We start from the raw sequence: 17,917 nt of genomic DNA, 5'->3' as shown, positions 1-17,917 counted from the left end.
TTTTACATAAATTTCTATAGTGCTGGTGCTAAACTCAAATAATGCATCTTCTTTAGTAAAAACAACACACCTATAGGCCTACTGTATATGACAATCTCACTAAACATTATGCTTGCTATAATCTGTAGACTAAATTCAGCATTCAATATGGCATTGATGTGATTTGTTGTGGTCCAGCTCATGTTTCCTTTTTAATATTAAGATTTTTCTTTGAAATCTGCAATAAGGTACCCCAATCATTGGTAAAATAACCATGATTTTAGCAAATGCTGATATTCTCCTGCAGGTTTGAAGCAGACTAAACTAAACCATCTGTGGCCAGTTTTACTTAATATTCCCTTGCCTAAACCCGCCGCGAGTGAGATGGAGAAACTAAAAAAAAGCATGTGTGAAAAATAATTTTTGTCTGAAAAATTAGCTTTTTGAAATAAATTTTGTTTGGTATAATTCGTTGGTTATTTTAATGTATTTTTTTTGGTCAGTTATCTACAAAATAAAGTATTTGAGGTGAAGTTAAAACTATATAAAACGCTTATATGCTTCAGTGCACAAACTGACAAACAGGTCTGTTAAATAAAATATTAATAAATATAAAATTACAGTGAAATATTCACAGTTTCAGAGTAGCCTAAAGGTTAAATAATTTTCTCATTCATTCATTTTCTTGTGGGCTGAATGAACCGCCAACTTATCCAGCAAGTTTTTACGCAGCGGATGCCCTTCCAGCCGCAATTCATATGCGTCGGGCTGTCAACTTCCCTTTTAGCCTATTCATTTAGTCAACTTTGACCACAATGAGCCAGGCTTTAGAAATTATTTGCACCTCTTAGAGTATTACCCTAGGAAGAATAAACTCATTCGGAAGGATGAGAGAACAGAAACTTCATTCATTCATTCATTTTCTTTGTGGCTTAGTCCCTTTATTAATCTGGGGTTGACACAGCGGAATGAACCACCAACTTATCCAGCACGTTTTACACGGATGCCCTTCCAGCCGCAACCCATCTCTGGGAAAAGAACAGAAACTTATTGTAAGAATAATCTTATGGAGCGGTGCATGTTGTGTCTGCACAGCCTTTGTGTGTATGAAGCGCTTGCATCACTGATACAGCGCTCAGCCCTCCGGTATACGACACTTCCAAAACAGCAGCACAAAAAGGAGAAATCAGTGCGTTGAAGATCTGTCCAATGTATTATTGAGCCTTTTCTCATTTAAAGTTACAGGTAGGCCTACTTTGTGTGTGAAGAGCAGGTAAAAACCCTCTCTCCTCCAGTGTTGTAAATGCGATCTGCTGGATGCAACATGATTTAAAAACAGCAATGAACTCCTTGTTGCAGGTCAAAAAGAACCCATGTGATGCAAAACTAAATGCATTTCTCCACTGATTAATTATATTAGCAGGAACAATTAGTCTTGGAAAAAGTTTTTCAAGTTGTCATGAACGCAACATGCAGTTTGAATTGTGAATGAATGGAGAATGATTGACAGGTGCAGCGGCGGGAAGCGCTGAACTGAACATAATTTTAACCACTTAAATATTCATCTGTGCTTCACATTAAACTATAAAATGACTTCAATGCCACCCTTGTGGCTTTTGTTGGCTTATAAATTACATCGAATTTGGATCGGTATCAGCTGACCGATCCCAATCTAGCAAAAATATGCGGTATCGAACCGATATCCGATCCAAGTATCGGGATCGGTGCATCCTTACCAAATTTACAGCATAACTATTTGTAATAATGGTGTACCCAGGGATGGGTATCAAATGTGTATTTCAAATTCAGAATATTATTTAGTAATTTGTATTTTATGGGGTTTATGAAACTGGGTTTATATTTTGTATCAAAATAATCTAGTGTCTTGTATTTGTACATTTCAAATACTTTGTAAGAAGACTACATGATGACAGCATAAAAATGTGGCCTTTAATTAGTGCTTCCTCAGTTATTTGCCTAGACTTAAGATCAGACCAGGAAATGTATTTATATTGAAGAAATTTATCAATGCTTGGAGTATGGATGGAAATTAAGCAACATACATAAAGAAAATAAGAGACAAATAGCATGAGTATATTGGGGAGCAATTCCACAATCATTGAATATGGTATATACACAATAGTATGTGCACAATGGTAAGAGCAGTAATGTGTAATGGTAGTATAGTGTACAATTTGGCATCAGCATCTTTGCTTAAGAAATGAGATGAAATAAAACATCATTCAAAAATTTAGCAATGTGGAGCCTTCAGCACAAAATCATACTCAGTCTCGGTGCTGCAGGTGGAAATGCAAAGGGAGTTTTAAATAAAAATAAAAAACACATAAAAATAATGTACTGGTGTTCACTAAGGGGTTAAAAAGAGACCCTTTCAGTAAAGAAGAGCTGAAAAACTCCTGAAACAATGAGTAAACTGCACAAATGATAGTAGTTTTGAATGGATTGCTGATGTTGATGCCAGGAAAATAAGACAAACAACATTAAAATAACTCCTACAGTGGCAATACCTACAACACATTATTGGCTGTTTCAAAATGCCAGAAGATAATCTGAAGTTGATAGTTAATGAAAAGGAAAGATGTCTGTCAAAAGATGTCAAAGTGGCACAATACAGTGTATGAGACAAACAGTAAATGTTTATTAATACTCCAGTCAAAAACTCCAGACTCACATTACACACAGCAGCAGGAAATGTATGAAGAGTTTATTTGCAAAAGCAGATAACTCCATTTATTAGAGATACCATGTTTTATGCTGTGCATTAAAGAGTACAATTGCAAAAAAATAAAAAATAAAAAATTTAGATTTTAGTAGCTTTCAGAAATCATGTTTTTATAATCAATATAAAAAATTTCAATTGCAAAAAAAAAAAAATAATAATAATATATATAAATAATATATATATATATATATATATATATATATATATATATATATATATATATATATATATATATATATATTAGGGATGGGAAGATTCATCGATATGTATCGATACGTGGTCATGCGCGTGCACAATGCGAGTGCATCGGTTGAGCAGCAGAGGACGAATGAAATTTTGGAAGCAAATCGAGATGCATCGGTTTTTGCGAGATGCTGCTTCAACCAGCTCCAAAAGTGGTGAGAAAAGCATTGCAAGTTTTTTTTTTCCGTGCGCAACAGTTTTGTGCGCTCTACGCCAATAACGAATGCTATTGCATTGTTCATCTGCAAAGATATTCAGCCTAGTGTAACGGAGAACGAAGATTTTGAACACCTCCTCCTGTTAATTTTTATTTAATAATAATAATAATAATAATAATAATAATATTAATAATAATAATGATAAAAATAATGGGTGTCACAGTGGCACAGTGGGTAGTTTGACCACCTCACAGCAAGAAGATTGCTGGTTTGTTATATTTTTATTAGCCTGTTGTTTACAGTGACAGTGATGTTTCAAAGCAGCATAACACTGCTAGTTTACAACCTTAAGTTTTGAATATTCAGTGGCAAAATATCTTTGTAAAACTTGTTTTCATAGTTGAAAAGTTAAATCACAATTCTTGTTGTGCAATGCTAAACCTTTATGTTGAAAGAGTGCAAATAAATATATATTTTTTTAATATATATTGCACTTATACATTATGTTTATCTTGAAAATACTTAAATAATATGTGCTATATGTTCTAAAATGGCCGTCTACTGTAAACTGACACTCTGGCTCTGAGAGAAGAGCCAGTTTGTAAAAAAAGTCTTGGTTTTGCTTGGTTTATAAATAATCAAACTCATTCAATGGCACAGCATCCTCTTTCACATCATCTCATAAACTTGATCTAATAAGTTAGTGCTGAAATATCGCATCGTATCGTGATATGGGTGTGAATCGTATCGTGTTGCATCGCAATATGTCACAAATGTATCGCTAATATATCGGATCGTATTCTTTGTATCGAGATACGTATCGGATCGGCATTATAGCTTAGATGCCCAACCCTAATATATACATATATATATATATATATATATATATATATATATATATATATATATACATATACATATATATATATATATATATATATATATATATATATATATATATATATATATATATATATATATATATATATATATTTAAAAAGGATGTGAGCAAAAAAAAAAAAAATCTTTTTATATCACTATTTTAAAATATAGGACTGTTAAGTTACGGTGGGAATTTTACTAGCCACGCAATGGATAGATACAAAATCAAGAGACACAGCAACTCATTATCTGCACTACATGGTTTTTACAGTGATTAAACATCTTCAAGACAGGACTTTCTGAATAAAATTTGTTCAACTTATCAAACATTGTTATCTTCACTAAATCAGTTTAATGATGAAGGAATGGATCGAATATGCCTTTGGATAAAACATTTGCTAAGAAATTTGATTCTCCCTTGTAAAAGTATCCTGTATTTAATGAATAACGCCAGAAAATGTCTACAGTCCAAACACATTATCTCACACAGTATTTATTACGTTTTTTCCCTAACTCACCTCGGAAAAGCGTTGGACGTCCTGTGTCAGGGTTCCCACCCGGCTCCAGTTGTAAAAATTGAGAAACTTCACCACAGCAGGATTCACAGCGTTGTCTGAGGGGACCGTCCTGAAGAAATTTGGATACTTTTTTCTGTCTGCCAGTACAGGAGTAGTGGCCGCAAAAGAAAGCTGAAAAAGAAGAACAAAGCTCAATTTAGACAAAGTGGCATTTTTCAAAACAAAACAAAATACACGCAGCTCATATCAGCTTAAACAGTCAAAAGTCATTATAAATAAATAAACAAAATAATCATTATATTGGATCATAGTATACTGTACAGTAAAATTAAAGTGCATACAAGTGCTTATAAAGTTTAATACAGCTTTATGGCGTAATTGGACTGAGGCTGTGTTCACATTCAGCTTCATGGTGGATTGAAGGCAAGTGTCCGGCTCATAGCCAGCGTGTGCCTGCAGGAGTCTAGAGTGTAGGTGTGAATGAATCAACACGTCTCTATAAAAAGACAGATCTCACACCTTTGGTGAGTGTTGTGGTGACTGGAGCCATTTTGCACTGCTGATGGTCAACTTCAACATTTCAGCTTGTTTTTTGTATGTAAGGCTAAAGTTTACCTCACTTGTTACACATACTGTATAAAAGAGTATTATTTCATATTCAGCAAAGTATACACACACTGTACTACACAATTTCTTTTTTATTATTTTAACACACATTATTACACACATATTTTGTATGAAACATACTATTTCTATTTCTGTGTGTGTGTACTATTCGATGTGTCAATAAGTGTGTTTTTGTAAATGACATTTGTTTAGGACAGGGGTGCCTAAAATTTTTCTTATCAAGGCCCAAACTTGATTGACGGCTGTGGGCCAAAGTTAAATATACCAAACTGTATTATATTAACCCTTTAACATACTGACAAAACTCCGATAAATAGTAGTAAGCAATTAAGATAATAATAGCCCCTTTCACACAGTGATACCGGTAATATGTTAAAAATTTTGGTAAAGACCATACACACATCCATTCTAAAATACTGATAAATTCTGACAACATTAACCAGAAATGAGCTCTAAACGGCTGCCCTTGTATTTGTAAACATTTAACTACATTACAAACTCTGTGGATATATAAATATTGTGAACAACTTCAATAAAAAAATAATAATAAAAAAAACATATGAAGGAACATTTTCGCATGTAAAATCTGTGTGTGTGCTGGCACTCTCTGGCACACGGGTTAAGCAACTGGAGGAAGCAGAGCTTATGGGTAAAGAAACAATGGCTTATTATAAGCAATTTATCGATAATTTTTTAAACAGTTGGCATTAAGAAGGAACAGAAAAACAACATCTAGCAGCTAAATGTGGCTGGAAAAATATTCAAAGGTTTTTATTTTCATTTAGAGCGCAGATGTGAATGTGTCTAAATGTTCTGATTGGCACACATCAGCGTATTCTAATCGTGAAAGCGCTCTTTCCGGCAATTTTACTTCTGCGTTGTGCAGCATTCTGGAAAATTACTGGTAACATTACAACTTCTTTTTCCAGAAAAATTGGCGGAACAAATTTACCGGTGTTTTTAAAAAAGGGCCTGTTCACACATACAGACCTTTCTGGAAAATTGGAAAATTGATAATTTTCCGCAAAGGTCTGTATGTGTGAAAGGGGCTAATGATAATCTATGGATATATGGTCAACCAGGTGGTTATGATGCCTGTTAAAGGGTTAAAATTGCCATGGGTAGTTTATTTGCTAATATTTAAAAATAACTAGATGCTGTAAAATATATTAATTAATGATACAGTATCATTTTTGATGTTTTATAATGTAATTATTATAGTAAAAACATAAACAATCCCATTTATAACACAATGGAGTTCAATGCTGAATACACAAGTCAAGCTGCTTCTGCCTTTGCCTTGATTTGCTCGCCAATTTCTTAAGCATTGTCTTCTATCTGTCAACTGACAGTATTTACATTTAAAAGTCTGGTTCATTTGCACCATTTAATTTAAACATTATTATTTTTTTGTATCTCTTTAATTAAACAAGGTAACTAAAGGTAAGGTTAAATTTGAAATGACGATCTCTGTCAAAGGCATTCGCCCCAACCAACTCCCCATCATTCTCCCTCTCTTTTCAGATGGAATGGTGGGCCAAACCAAAGGTTTCCGTGGGACAAATTTGGCCCGCAGGCCCTTCTTTTGGCACTTCTGGTTTAAGATGTTGGCTCGACTTTGGAATTTGGTTGCTTTCCAACACAACCTAAAATCAACAAAATATCAACGTCGTTTCACATCGTTATTGGATGTCAAAATAAAAGTAAATTTAGCCTAATATTAATGTCTTATGATGTTGTGCATCTGCTGGGATGTGGCAGCTCTAAACTTTTTTTTGCTGAGAAATTAATTATTCATGTTTACTAACTAATTTTAACAAACTTAAGATTACATACACAATACATCTACAGAATCAACACATTACAGAAAACTAACTATAATAAAATGGAATCAATGGAACATCAGACCATGTGACCATTTAGCTCTCCTTTGCCTTCAGATACACAAATGCTAATAAAATCATGTAAAGCTCTTCTACGCACTGTTCAAATATTGCATACTAAGCGTGTTTATATCTTTTCAAGCTTTCAAAGGGGACAATTTAAAAGAGGCTTCACCCGTTTGAAGACATTTTCGCTCAAAACATGCCCTCTTTAATGTTGTCAAACACCAGGCAGAGCATTTTAAGCCTCAGCTGGAGCGAAAAACAAGCCTGGGAACATCATGGTATGATTTTTATGCCAGTGCCCCCATCAGTAGATTAACAAATGTTCCTCCGGTTATAATACATCCTGAGGGTTGTTAGTCTCTCGGAGATAAACATATGGAAATGCTTTTGAGTTCAAATAGCAAAAGCCGTCTTATACTTGTTAAAGGAGCACACGCTTTTGCTTACAGTCATAAAATGTCTGTCGGCTACGTGGCTGCGCATTCAATTCCATGAGAATTTCATTGCGAGGCCACAACTTCTAAAGGGAAATAGTGAATGTAAATGTAATCTTTCAAAAGCTGCATGTTGATGTTTTTGTGAAGATTTATATGGATGGTTTGTTGAATTTGCAGGTGATTTAAGCTGCTATTTACATATAGCGCTAACAGTAAACCGCATTTCAAGAGCACAAGGAAGCAACTCAATATAAATGTGTAAGTTCTGTACACTTCTGCTCTACATCGGAGGTCTGCCTGAAGATTGCTTGGGATTGGATTGGATTGGCTGAATGGCTTCTGCTGTGAATAGAATTGCGGATGAAATGGAATTGACTTCTGCTCTTGAGCGAGCAGTGGCCGTGACCTCTTGACCTCTACTATAATGTGTGAAGAGTGTCTCATCTCGACTCATTTGTGGACGCTCTGGTGAATGAAGAGCTGACGTAATCGCATCAACACGGCGCTGAAGAGAGCATAGCTTGTTAGATCTGTTTTATGAGGCACGCAGGACACCCAGGCTCTATTCACGAGACACGATTTTCTACTCAAATTCCATGACTTTTCCAAGACTTTCAGGTAGATATTCATGTTTATATATCTTGCTTCAACATACCAACAGGTGTAGTTTATAATACGTATTTAAAAAGTATTTAGATAGTGTTTACACAACACTGATAGATAAGATAATGTGAGAGTATAGGATCGGACAAGGACAGAAAAGAAGAGTCTGTAAAAACTAACCATTCATTCATTCCTTCATTCATTTACTTTCCTGCGGCTTAGTCTCCATTTTAGAGGTTAACGCAGCGGTTACCATACAGCAGTACATTATATGTCTATACACATAGGCGTATGTGTTTTCATTCATAATATTTGTTTACTCACCGACTGACTGTTGGCATTGTGCATCGAGTGGTCTCCCCACTAACGGAGTTAGCGGAGAAACGGAGAAATTGTCCAGTAATAATTCGATATAAAATTTATTTTATAACATCCTCAATTCGGTAGACACCGTCAAACATTCAGCCCAAATGTCCGGAGAGACCTAAAGCTCACCCTGCTAGGCCCTAGCTCACCCTGGCATGCTAACTTTAGGCGCGATAGTGGAAACATGGCTATTGACTGTAAATTCTGTATATGCTTTTCCCCAACCCTAGCCCTACCCCTAAACCCACCCCTAACAGAAAGCATTTAGCATTTTTACATTTTCAAAATACTTGATTCTGTGGAAACTAAAAACAAAGTTCAACATTAACTGATATAGCTATATTTGTGGGGACATTTGGTCCCCACTATAGGAATACAAGGAAGACACACACATGCACACGCTTTTCCATACACACATAATTTCTATTCAATGGAAGTCAATTCACACCAAGAAATAAAAGGGAAAGGAAATATAAGAAAGATATGTATAAAACAACATGAGGCTAAGTGTTTTTATTTTTACGTGAATTATCCTTTTAAAAGTTTATGTGTGATCACAAATAGATTCATTCCACCTATAAAATGAACATCATTTCACACATTTTCACAATTCTTCTTCAGCTGAACCTCCTAACGGATACATCAAGTTGAGTTTATCAAGTAGAGGAGAAAACGTCTTAATTCTCTTCCTCTTTGCACAAAGGCCCGCTGGTGTGTATACATCCTGACAGGCAGAGAACTTGTGAATAACAACAGTCTAACATTTTGATGAATTCCATTAAACCCTGTTAGAAACATTTAGACCTGTTTAGACAAGGTAACAGACAGACTTTTGTGTACACTGTTATATTATATGTGAAATGTGAGAACTAAAACTATAGTTGACAGCAGACATCAGAGCTGACATAATCACACCACCTGCTCTGGCTTTCAAGGGGAAGGAAGGCAAACAGAGCATCCATTTTTTGCCTCTATAGCGGGCACGAGCGAATAAAAGGGGATTGCGAAGGATTGAAGTAATCTAATATAATGATTTTGTGTCCTCTAGGAGAGTTATTGATGTTAATCAACGTAGGGTTAATTGCAGCACTGAAAAGATAAGACGTTACGATTCTTGATAATGACACAGATTAGTAGTCTGCGATTCTCTTTGAAGCCAAGTGTGCATTAACTCACAGATAGACACTATCTAGATTGGTCTGGTTTTGCTCTTTTTAGACCTGCCTCAAAAAAAGCTATTTCCTCACTGACAATCTTGAAAGAAGAAGTCAGTCTGAGGACAGTGATGTCATGCCTGTGGAATGTCAGAACATTCAATTAAAGGCTCTTAAAGGGGAAGTTCACCCCGCCCCTTAAAAATACATTTCTGTCATCATTTATTCATCCTAATGGCCCGTTTCCACTGACTGGTACAGTACGGTATGGGTCATCTTTATCAAGTTTGTGTTTCCACTGCATAAAGGGTACCCTTTTGGGGGGCTTGCCATAAGCAAGACGTCATTCTCACACAAGGAAAAGTCAAAGGAAAGCTGTACAGGTCATTCACATGTCACGTGAGAAGCACTTCTCACAAAACAAAGTTCATTACTAACTTTGCTATGAACATGATTTGATTATAACTGCAGATCAATGATGATGCAAAATAGCCTACTGTAACATCTGCAATTATATAAATGCACATATATGAAAACATACAGACCCTTACAGTCTCTGATATGTTACCTATTATAGAAAAACTTTGCACAGCATACATTTAGTCCTTATATGGATTCAAAAACAACACAAGATAAAGCCCACAGTCAGTGCAAACCTCTCATCTGTATCTTTAGGCCCAATCCCAATTCTATTTTTGTGCCCTTACCCCTTCCCCTTAGCCCTTGCTACCGAGGGTTAAGGGAAAGAGCTTCAAAATTTACCCCTAAGAATTGGGACAGCACTACATCACCTGTACACGTCATCATATGTCCTCACGATCTCTTGCTTCATAGGTGTTCAGATTATGGTGACTGCTGTAGTGATTCCAGTTGTGTTATTTTTTGGTATTTATCTTCAGGAAATCACTGAAGCCATGTATTATGTTATCATAACGATCTAACGTGGTAATAAGATCATAACAGTACTGTGCATTTACAAAGTGACCATATTTATTAATATAAACACACCAAAAGCAACATTAACATTATAGCAAACACAGTAAAATGCCCATTCCCAGCCTTTTCTGACAGGGTATTCCAGTATCATCGAGTGTCAGAATGTTGTGTGACTGCTGTACAGAAGTTATTATTAGGGATTAAAGATCGCGAATAGATTGTGAAATTTAGCGGTTTTTATTTTAGTATTTTCTTTTTTAAAAGCATGACGGTAAAACACGAACGCGATTATGTATATATTAAAACGTGTTTGTTTGTTGTAAAAATTCGTAATAATGACAAAAAAATAATAATTAGTGGATCTCCTTACTTCCGGGTGCAGCTGGAGCTAGTGTATTCAGGAAAAATTTTCCTACCCCTTGGTTTCAAATGTACGGTCCTGAAAAATCTTCGTTTGAAGGGATGTATACCCCTTAGTGCTACGCCTTCAAGCTAAAGAGAATTGGGACACCACTACCCCTTCACGGGCATGCGCAAAATGAGATATAGGGGAAAGGGGAAGGGCTGAGGGATAGAATTGGGATTGGGCCTTAATCTACACTAGCATGTAACCTCTTGTTAGAAAGTAATTCAGTCATTCCGAGTTCATAATAGTCCAAATAGTGATCAAAATAGTTAAACATGGCAGTTTGTTTATGTTTTAGGTTGGTGACAGAATCATTTGCTTTGCTTTTTCGCACTTCACTTTCATGTTTGTCCGTTTCTGAAACGATTGGATGTCAGAAGCACTTTAATGATCATGCACATGTTATTATTATCAGCTCAAGATGTTTGTTATTTCAAATATAGACGCACAATCACAAGCTTTCTGGAGAAAGTGAAACCGCTCGCACTTTTAAACAGTCTAGCAAATCAAAAACAGTATGCGGCAGATTTTGTTCTTCTTGGATTTGTGGCTGTATATCAAGACAACTACAAGGTTTGACTGAGCTCGGGTCAACCATGGCTCATTATTATATGCATATAGTTTAACAATGTAATGTCTCTGCTGTGTATTTAAAAATGGCGGTTTCTTTGTTTTTATTCTTCTGCTTGTGTATGCACGAGTGACTCTTTTCTGTAAACCAATAGCATTCAGCAGCGCTTCTAGCTCCAATTTTGGTACCCTTTTGCCATGCTAGGAACCCTTTGCAATGGGTGCCCAAAAAGTGGTACTGTACAGTTCACTTTTAGGTACCATTTGACAGTGGAAACGGTCATAAAAGCATACCGAATCATATCGTACTGTACTGTACCACTCAGTGGAAATGGGCCATTACTGCACTGCATGTTGGTTCTTTCCTCTGTGGAACACCAAATACTGTAGCTAGGAATATCTTCTGCATTCAAAGTTTCATCTTTGGGTAAGCTCATAAAAAAAAAAAAGGAATTTCACATGTTGATTAATCTGGGCTAAATTATACATTTCAAGCACATTGTCCCAATATTAAAACTCTAAATGTCACTCAATCCAACTGAATTCACACTGTAAATACTGTTGTCCATAAAATTAATTACTTTTTTTTTTATAATAAGACTTTTTAAAAAGTAAAATAATTGACATACATACTAAAACTGCCCAGCTAGCAAAGAATTCTGGCCCATATTTGGCATAAATCTGGCACAGCAGACATTCATCCAACATTGGCATACAGCATGTGGGCCAAACATGGTCCTGGTTTGGCAGAGGTGGCACCGTCTTTAAGGTGACACATTATACTTGGGCCAAAAATGTAATGTAAAATGTAAAATGTAGTATTTAGCCCAGAGGTTGATAATTGATAATGCAATGTAAGTTTGGCCTATCCTGACCCACATTTAAAATACATTTTTATTATTTTCTAAAAAAAAAATTCTACCAATCAGATTGCTTTGAGAAAAAGCACACCTATAGCAAGCTTAAAGCACAATGATTCATGGGTTTATCAATTTAATTTTAGTCGTGACACACCAAAATATCTGGCTCAGTTCAGACTCCATTATGGGTTATTAACACTGAGACTTAGCCCAGATATGGACTATGTTTGGCCATTGTCTGGAAGCCAGAGTTGGTCCAGTCATGTACCATAATTCACTGCGGCATGTGGGCCAAGCAAAAGCTGATTGTGTGGGCCAGAGATATTTTGCTATGTGGGTGGTTATTGCTATATACTTTTTTATTTTTTATTTTTATTTTCACTATTTATTATTGAATACAGACAGTCTCAGTGAGCAAAAGACACATCTTTAAAAGTATAGTACACACACACACACACACACACACACACACACACACACACACACACACACACACACACACACACACACAAACACACACACACACACACACACACACACACACACACACACACACACACACACACAGATTATGTTTGTTTTTGTGTATTGTGGATACAAACCATAAGTTTCCATTGTTTTACAGTATAAACTGTATTTGTATCGTCCTACAACTAATCTTTCCCGTTTATTCTATGTTTAATTATATTTTACTAAGTTTACTTATTCTATGTGATTTATAAGCCTTTTTCATGGCCATTTCATTAAACAAATTTGTATAACAAGCACACACAGACATACAAACATGCACACACAGACAGACACACGCACGCACTGCTTAGTCATATTTGATAGCATCCTAACATGAATATACAAACAATTTTTAAGCATAAAAATTCTAGATAGAGCCATTCTACAGGGACCGAAACCCCTTAGGTTATCCAGATGAATGCCAGAAGGACAAACCTTTCAGCTATAGGAAAAGCTGATTGTTCCAAACCTGTGATTTCTAGAAGGTTGCAATTTTATAATGTCACTAACTACATTAAGTCCCCCCCAAAAGGCTGGTTGTCCATGAAAGAAAATTTCACAAGAGAACAGGATAATGCGGAGAATCTGAATCATTTCAACACTGCAGCTGGCGTGCTGTTTTAAAACAAAACTCAACCCTCTCCTCAGAAATGAGAGATCAAAGAGCTGACTATCTGACAAACCAAAGAAGCAATTTGTTCTTGTGCAGCATATTAGCTGATTCGCTGCCTCAGTCAAATCGGAATCCTGCTTTCACATCAATGGCCAACTCTAGAATAAAGGCCATTCACACTAACCATGATAACAATAATGATAAGTGTTTTAAAAACCGTTCTGAATGTAAAACAACAGCAGAGAACACAACTAAAACCATAAAGATATATCAAGTATAGGTTATATCATTGGCATAACATTCACAATGACAAAACACTGATCGTCAGTCATAATCCATTGAAATAGAAAGGCCTTGTGCAATTTAAAGCTACAGACAAGATTGTAAAAATCAGTGCTATATGTTAAACCCTCTTTTCAAAAAATATTTAAAGATATTTACAATGCAGAAAACACAGAGATATGCAATTTGAAAGAGTGATAAAACCTAGGAATGCACCGATATGGAGTTCCAAGAATGAAAACTCAAGATTTGGAGACTGATATCCGATATATTAGCAGATAATTACATTTATTACTTCTTTAATTTTCCTGCATGATTACAAAAACAAAAACCCAACGCATAAGGTGAACAGTTGAATTTATTTTAAAACCTATAACTCCTTTATCTTTATCTTTATCTGATATCTACACTTTATTAATCACAAACTTTTATTTTCTATGGACAACTTAATTTTTATATAAATAAACTATATATATATATATATATATATATATATATATATATATATATATATATATATATATATATATATATATATATATATATATATATATATATATATATATATATATATACTTTAATATACTTTTATATATTTTTTAAATAACTTGTATATAAATTATTATTATTATTATTATTATTATTATTATTATTATTATTATTATAGCAATAATAATTATAATAATAATAGCAATAATAATAATACATTTTTATTTATATACCTTTCCATAAACCTTTCCAGAGCTCAAGGACACTTTACAAAGCATGTAACAAAAAGAGATCCGAAGTACGAACAGACATTAAAAGAAACCAAAAGAAAGTAATCAAGTAAAGACACCATTTGGTTCACAAACATACAAGAAGTCAAATATAACAAACTGCAAATACAAAACAAGACCTAGGAGACAAATATGCACAGTACAGGTTGATCAAACAAAGTGGTCAGTTTATAAAATCCGAAGTGTAACATTCAAAAAACAAGTGAGTTTTAAGTAAAGATTTAAATTCTGAGATATTATTAACAGAATGGAGTGAACGTGGTAGAGAGTTCCAAAGTTTGGGTGCAATAATACTAACTGATCTGCCCCCCATTGAAGAGAGGCGGTTCTGAGGGACAGCAAGTAGGCAGTGGAATGTAATGAGCGAGTAGGGATGTAGGGGACAAGCATGTTGCAAAGATAAGAGGGAGCTAGGCCAATTAAGGATCTAAACAGGATCATATAAACAACTATAGTTTATATAAATAAAATCTACATAATATATAAAGCAATAAATCAAGTATTCCCATTACCGAACATTAACTAAATCAGTAGCAGACAGCAGGCATGTGAAGTAGATAATAATACAAAATAATATTGTGCATCCCTAATAAAAACACATGAAAGTTATGCTAGACAGCCTGGTAGCCTGCCTAACTTAGGTATCCAGTGCTAGTTTCATTGTCCTTGTGTTTAGTGTTTAGGGAATGTTGTTTTTATTCCACTTCGCTGACCTCCAAAATAACAAAGCCAGTGATTTGCGACCCCCACATTCCTCGAAGGTGGTAATAAATATACAAGTATATTATATATTAGTGACAACCTCTCCCTTATTAACATAGGAGGTTAGTCTTGTTTTTTAATCTGCCACTATGCTAACACATAGGCATTTGTAGCTCTGCCCTCTTTCGAAAAAAGCACATCTTATTTGAATTAAAGGCCACTATCACCAAAATGGCACAATTAAAATCAAAACCTAAAGGTCAGTTACAAAGCTGTGGGGTATTTTGAGCAGAAACTTCACATACACACTCTAGGCACATCAGAGACTTATTTTACATCTTGTAAAAAGGTGCATAATAGAGCCCCTTTAAGAGTCGTGCACATCACCCAATCACTTATCTCAGCTCAAGTGCTTGTTGGTCAAAACACAAAGATTAGTACTGCCAATTACAGATTTTTATCATGCTAGTGCTACTAAATCCAAATGCACCTATGGACTCACTGAGCATTAACGGGTCTCTTGGAGACTGCTCTAATCTTTGTTTAGCAGAGACTAGCCGACATGCTGAATGCTCCATCCTCACAGGGGAAAAGTCAGAGCATAATGCACTCTCAGATACAACAGTGTTTTCTCCATGAGGACTAAAGAAACCACACGAGGGAACGGTTGCCTCTGCACTTTGCTTTTAAATCTCTTTTAGAATAATAAACTTGGGTGGCTCCTTTTTTTAAACTCTGGCTGACACATCTTAAAGTTATAGTTTATCCCAAAATGTAACTTATCATTTATTCTCCCTCGTGGGGTTTTAATTTAAGAATTTCTTTTAGTTTGTTGAACACAAGAGACAATATATTGAAGAATGTTGGTTGCATAGTAAATAAATACTGTATATACAGTACACTATTAGGTACACCTGTCCAATTGCATGTTGACATGGTCAAGAAGATTTGCTGCAGTTCAAACAGAGCATCAGAATGGAAAAGAAAGAGGTAGTTAATGATTTTTTTTTTTTTTGGGGGGGGGTGAATTATCCCATTTAATAAATGGAAATACTTAGGTCCTGATGTCAGGAGTGGGTTGACCATCAGCGGAAAAAATCAGGCAGAGAGATCAGACTAGACCTTTGCATTCAGACTGGACTTTTGTTAAAAGCATTTTTCTAAATGCTGTAAAATGTTATCTATTCTGAATTACTGAAATTTCTGAAAAGACTAGACTTTTGTTAATCTCCAGAACACAAATTAAGATTTGTTATTTGAAATCTGAGAGCTCCCTCATCCGCTATATACAACAACCATCCCAGCTTGTTCAAAGTCCAGAAAAATGCCAAAAAACATCCTCAAAATAGGCCATATCTCTCAGTGGTTCTATTGGGAGAATTATCTAGCTATGAGAATCCTATTGTATACATATTAAAACCATAATATGCATACAATATGAGCAGGGATCGTTGCTGTCCATGGAAGATGAAGGAGCTGTCAAGATCTAAAAAGTTCTAAAGACAAACAAAGCTCTCAAGGGTTTGGAATGACATGAGGGTGAGTAATTAATAAAATAATTTGCATTGTTGTGTGAAATAACTCCTTTAATAACAGCTGGGGATCCCTCTGTATTACTGTCACGGCCCACGGGACAGCCGTGGCCGACAAATTGAAAACCATTGCTCTAAGTAAATAAATCCAGGCTCATTATTGATACATACCCCTGTATACATTTCTGAACAGTGCAAAATATGTCCCAGGAGCTACTTTTTTTTTAGATTTTGTTTTCATCAATCCATTAGAGGCTTCTGTGTATGCTTTTTAGATGTCAAACCTTTTTCACTTGTGTCATTTGCCCGTAAATCCACCTGAGGCCGCTGTCAACTGACTGACCAACCGACCAATCCCCCATCCACCCCTTTCCTAAACCCAACCGATAGTGTTTTCAAAATCACCAATTGACATAATCCAGAAAATGCATACCAGAAAAAAATAACCCTCACCTGATTTTTATTACGTTTTCAGATCTTACCACATTCTCCCCCAATTATTAACTTTTTTTTTTACATTTTGTCTTTTGTTTTTGTTTTACCTGCTTTCTGGAAACCTTCCTGGCCAATTTGAATCCTGTCAGTGCCATCAACTCCTTTTTGCAACACAAGTCTGCCTACATATGTGGTGAGCTACTGGGCAAGCTGGTAACAGCGGAAAAGACGTCCACATGGAGGTAAGCAATCAATTGGTAGTGTGAAAAGAAACAGAAGCCATCGGCGGCATCATAAAGCCCCATAGCATTCATTTTAAAGACAAAATGCAGCCATAGGTAGCTCTGGCTACATAATTTGTGCTCTCCAGAAATATACAAGGGGATACATTTTCACAATGAGCCTGTGTTGAGAAATCTAAAACTCAAAATCAAAATCTCCAAAATTCTTAATGCATAATTAGAGAGAAGTAAATTCACTTGCAGCTAGTGAAGTTTTAATACTCTATATATTTTTTTCATTTAGTTCCAAAGGATGCATTTTGATTAGTCAGAGCTACAGTATATCTAAATGCAAGCTTGCAGTCTATTAAGAAAAAAAAGAAAAGGGTTTTAAATGATTGGAAAAGTTCAGCATGTGTCACCAGAGAGAAGACTTTCATTTCACCGGAAGATTGACATTTTGATTAAAAAT

General features: G+C 35.3%; 1 protein-coding gene across 2 annotated transcripts in view; it reads right to left on the bottom strand.

Annotated features, from left to right (window-relative positions):
• gabbr2 (gamma-aminobutyric acid (GABA) B receptor, 2) overlaps window positions 1-17,917 on the bottom strand; it is a 378,525-nt gene that overhangs the window by 149,879 nt on the left and 210,729 nt on the right. For both annotated transcript variants that reach the window (XM_073930931.1, NM_001144043.1), the window contains exon 3: window positions 4,524-4,694. In XM_073930931.1, coding sequence (XP_073787032.1) covers window positions 4,524-4,694 — 171 coding nt within the window. The remainder of the gene's footprint in view (window positions 1-4,523; window positions 4,695-17,917) is intronic.

This window comes from Danio rerio, chromosome 19 (genome assembly GCF_049306965.1).
Source record: "Danio rerio strain Tuebingen ecotype United States chromosome 19, GRCz12tu, whole genome shotgun sequence".
Classification (NCBI taxonomy): domain Eukaryota; kingdom Metazoa; phylum Chordata; class Actinopteri; order Cypriniformes; family Danionidae; genus Danio; species Danio rerio.
Note: the sequence above shows the minus strand (reverse complement) of the source record. Positions and strands in the feature narration are given on the sequence as shown.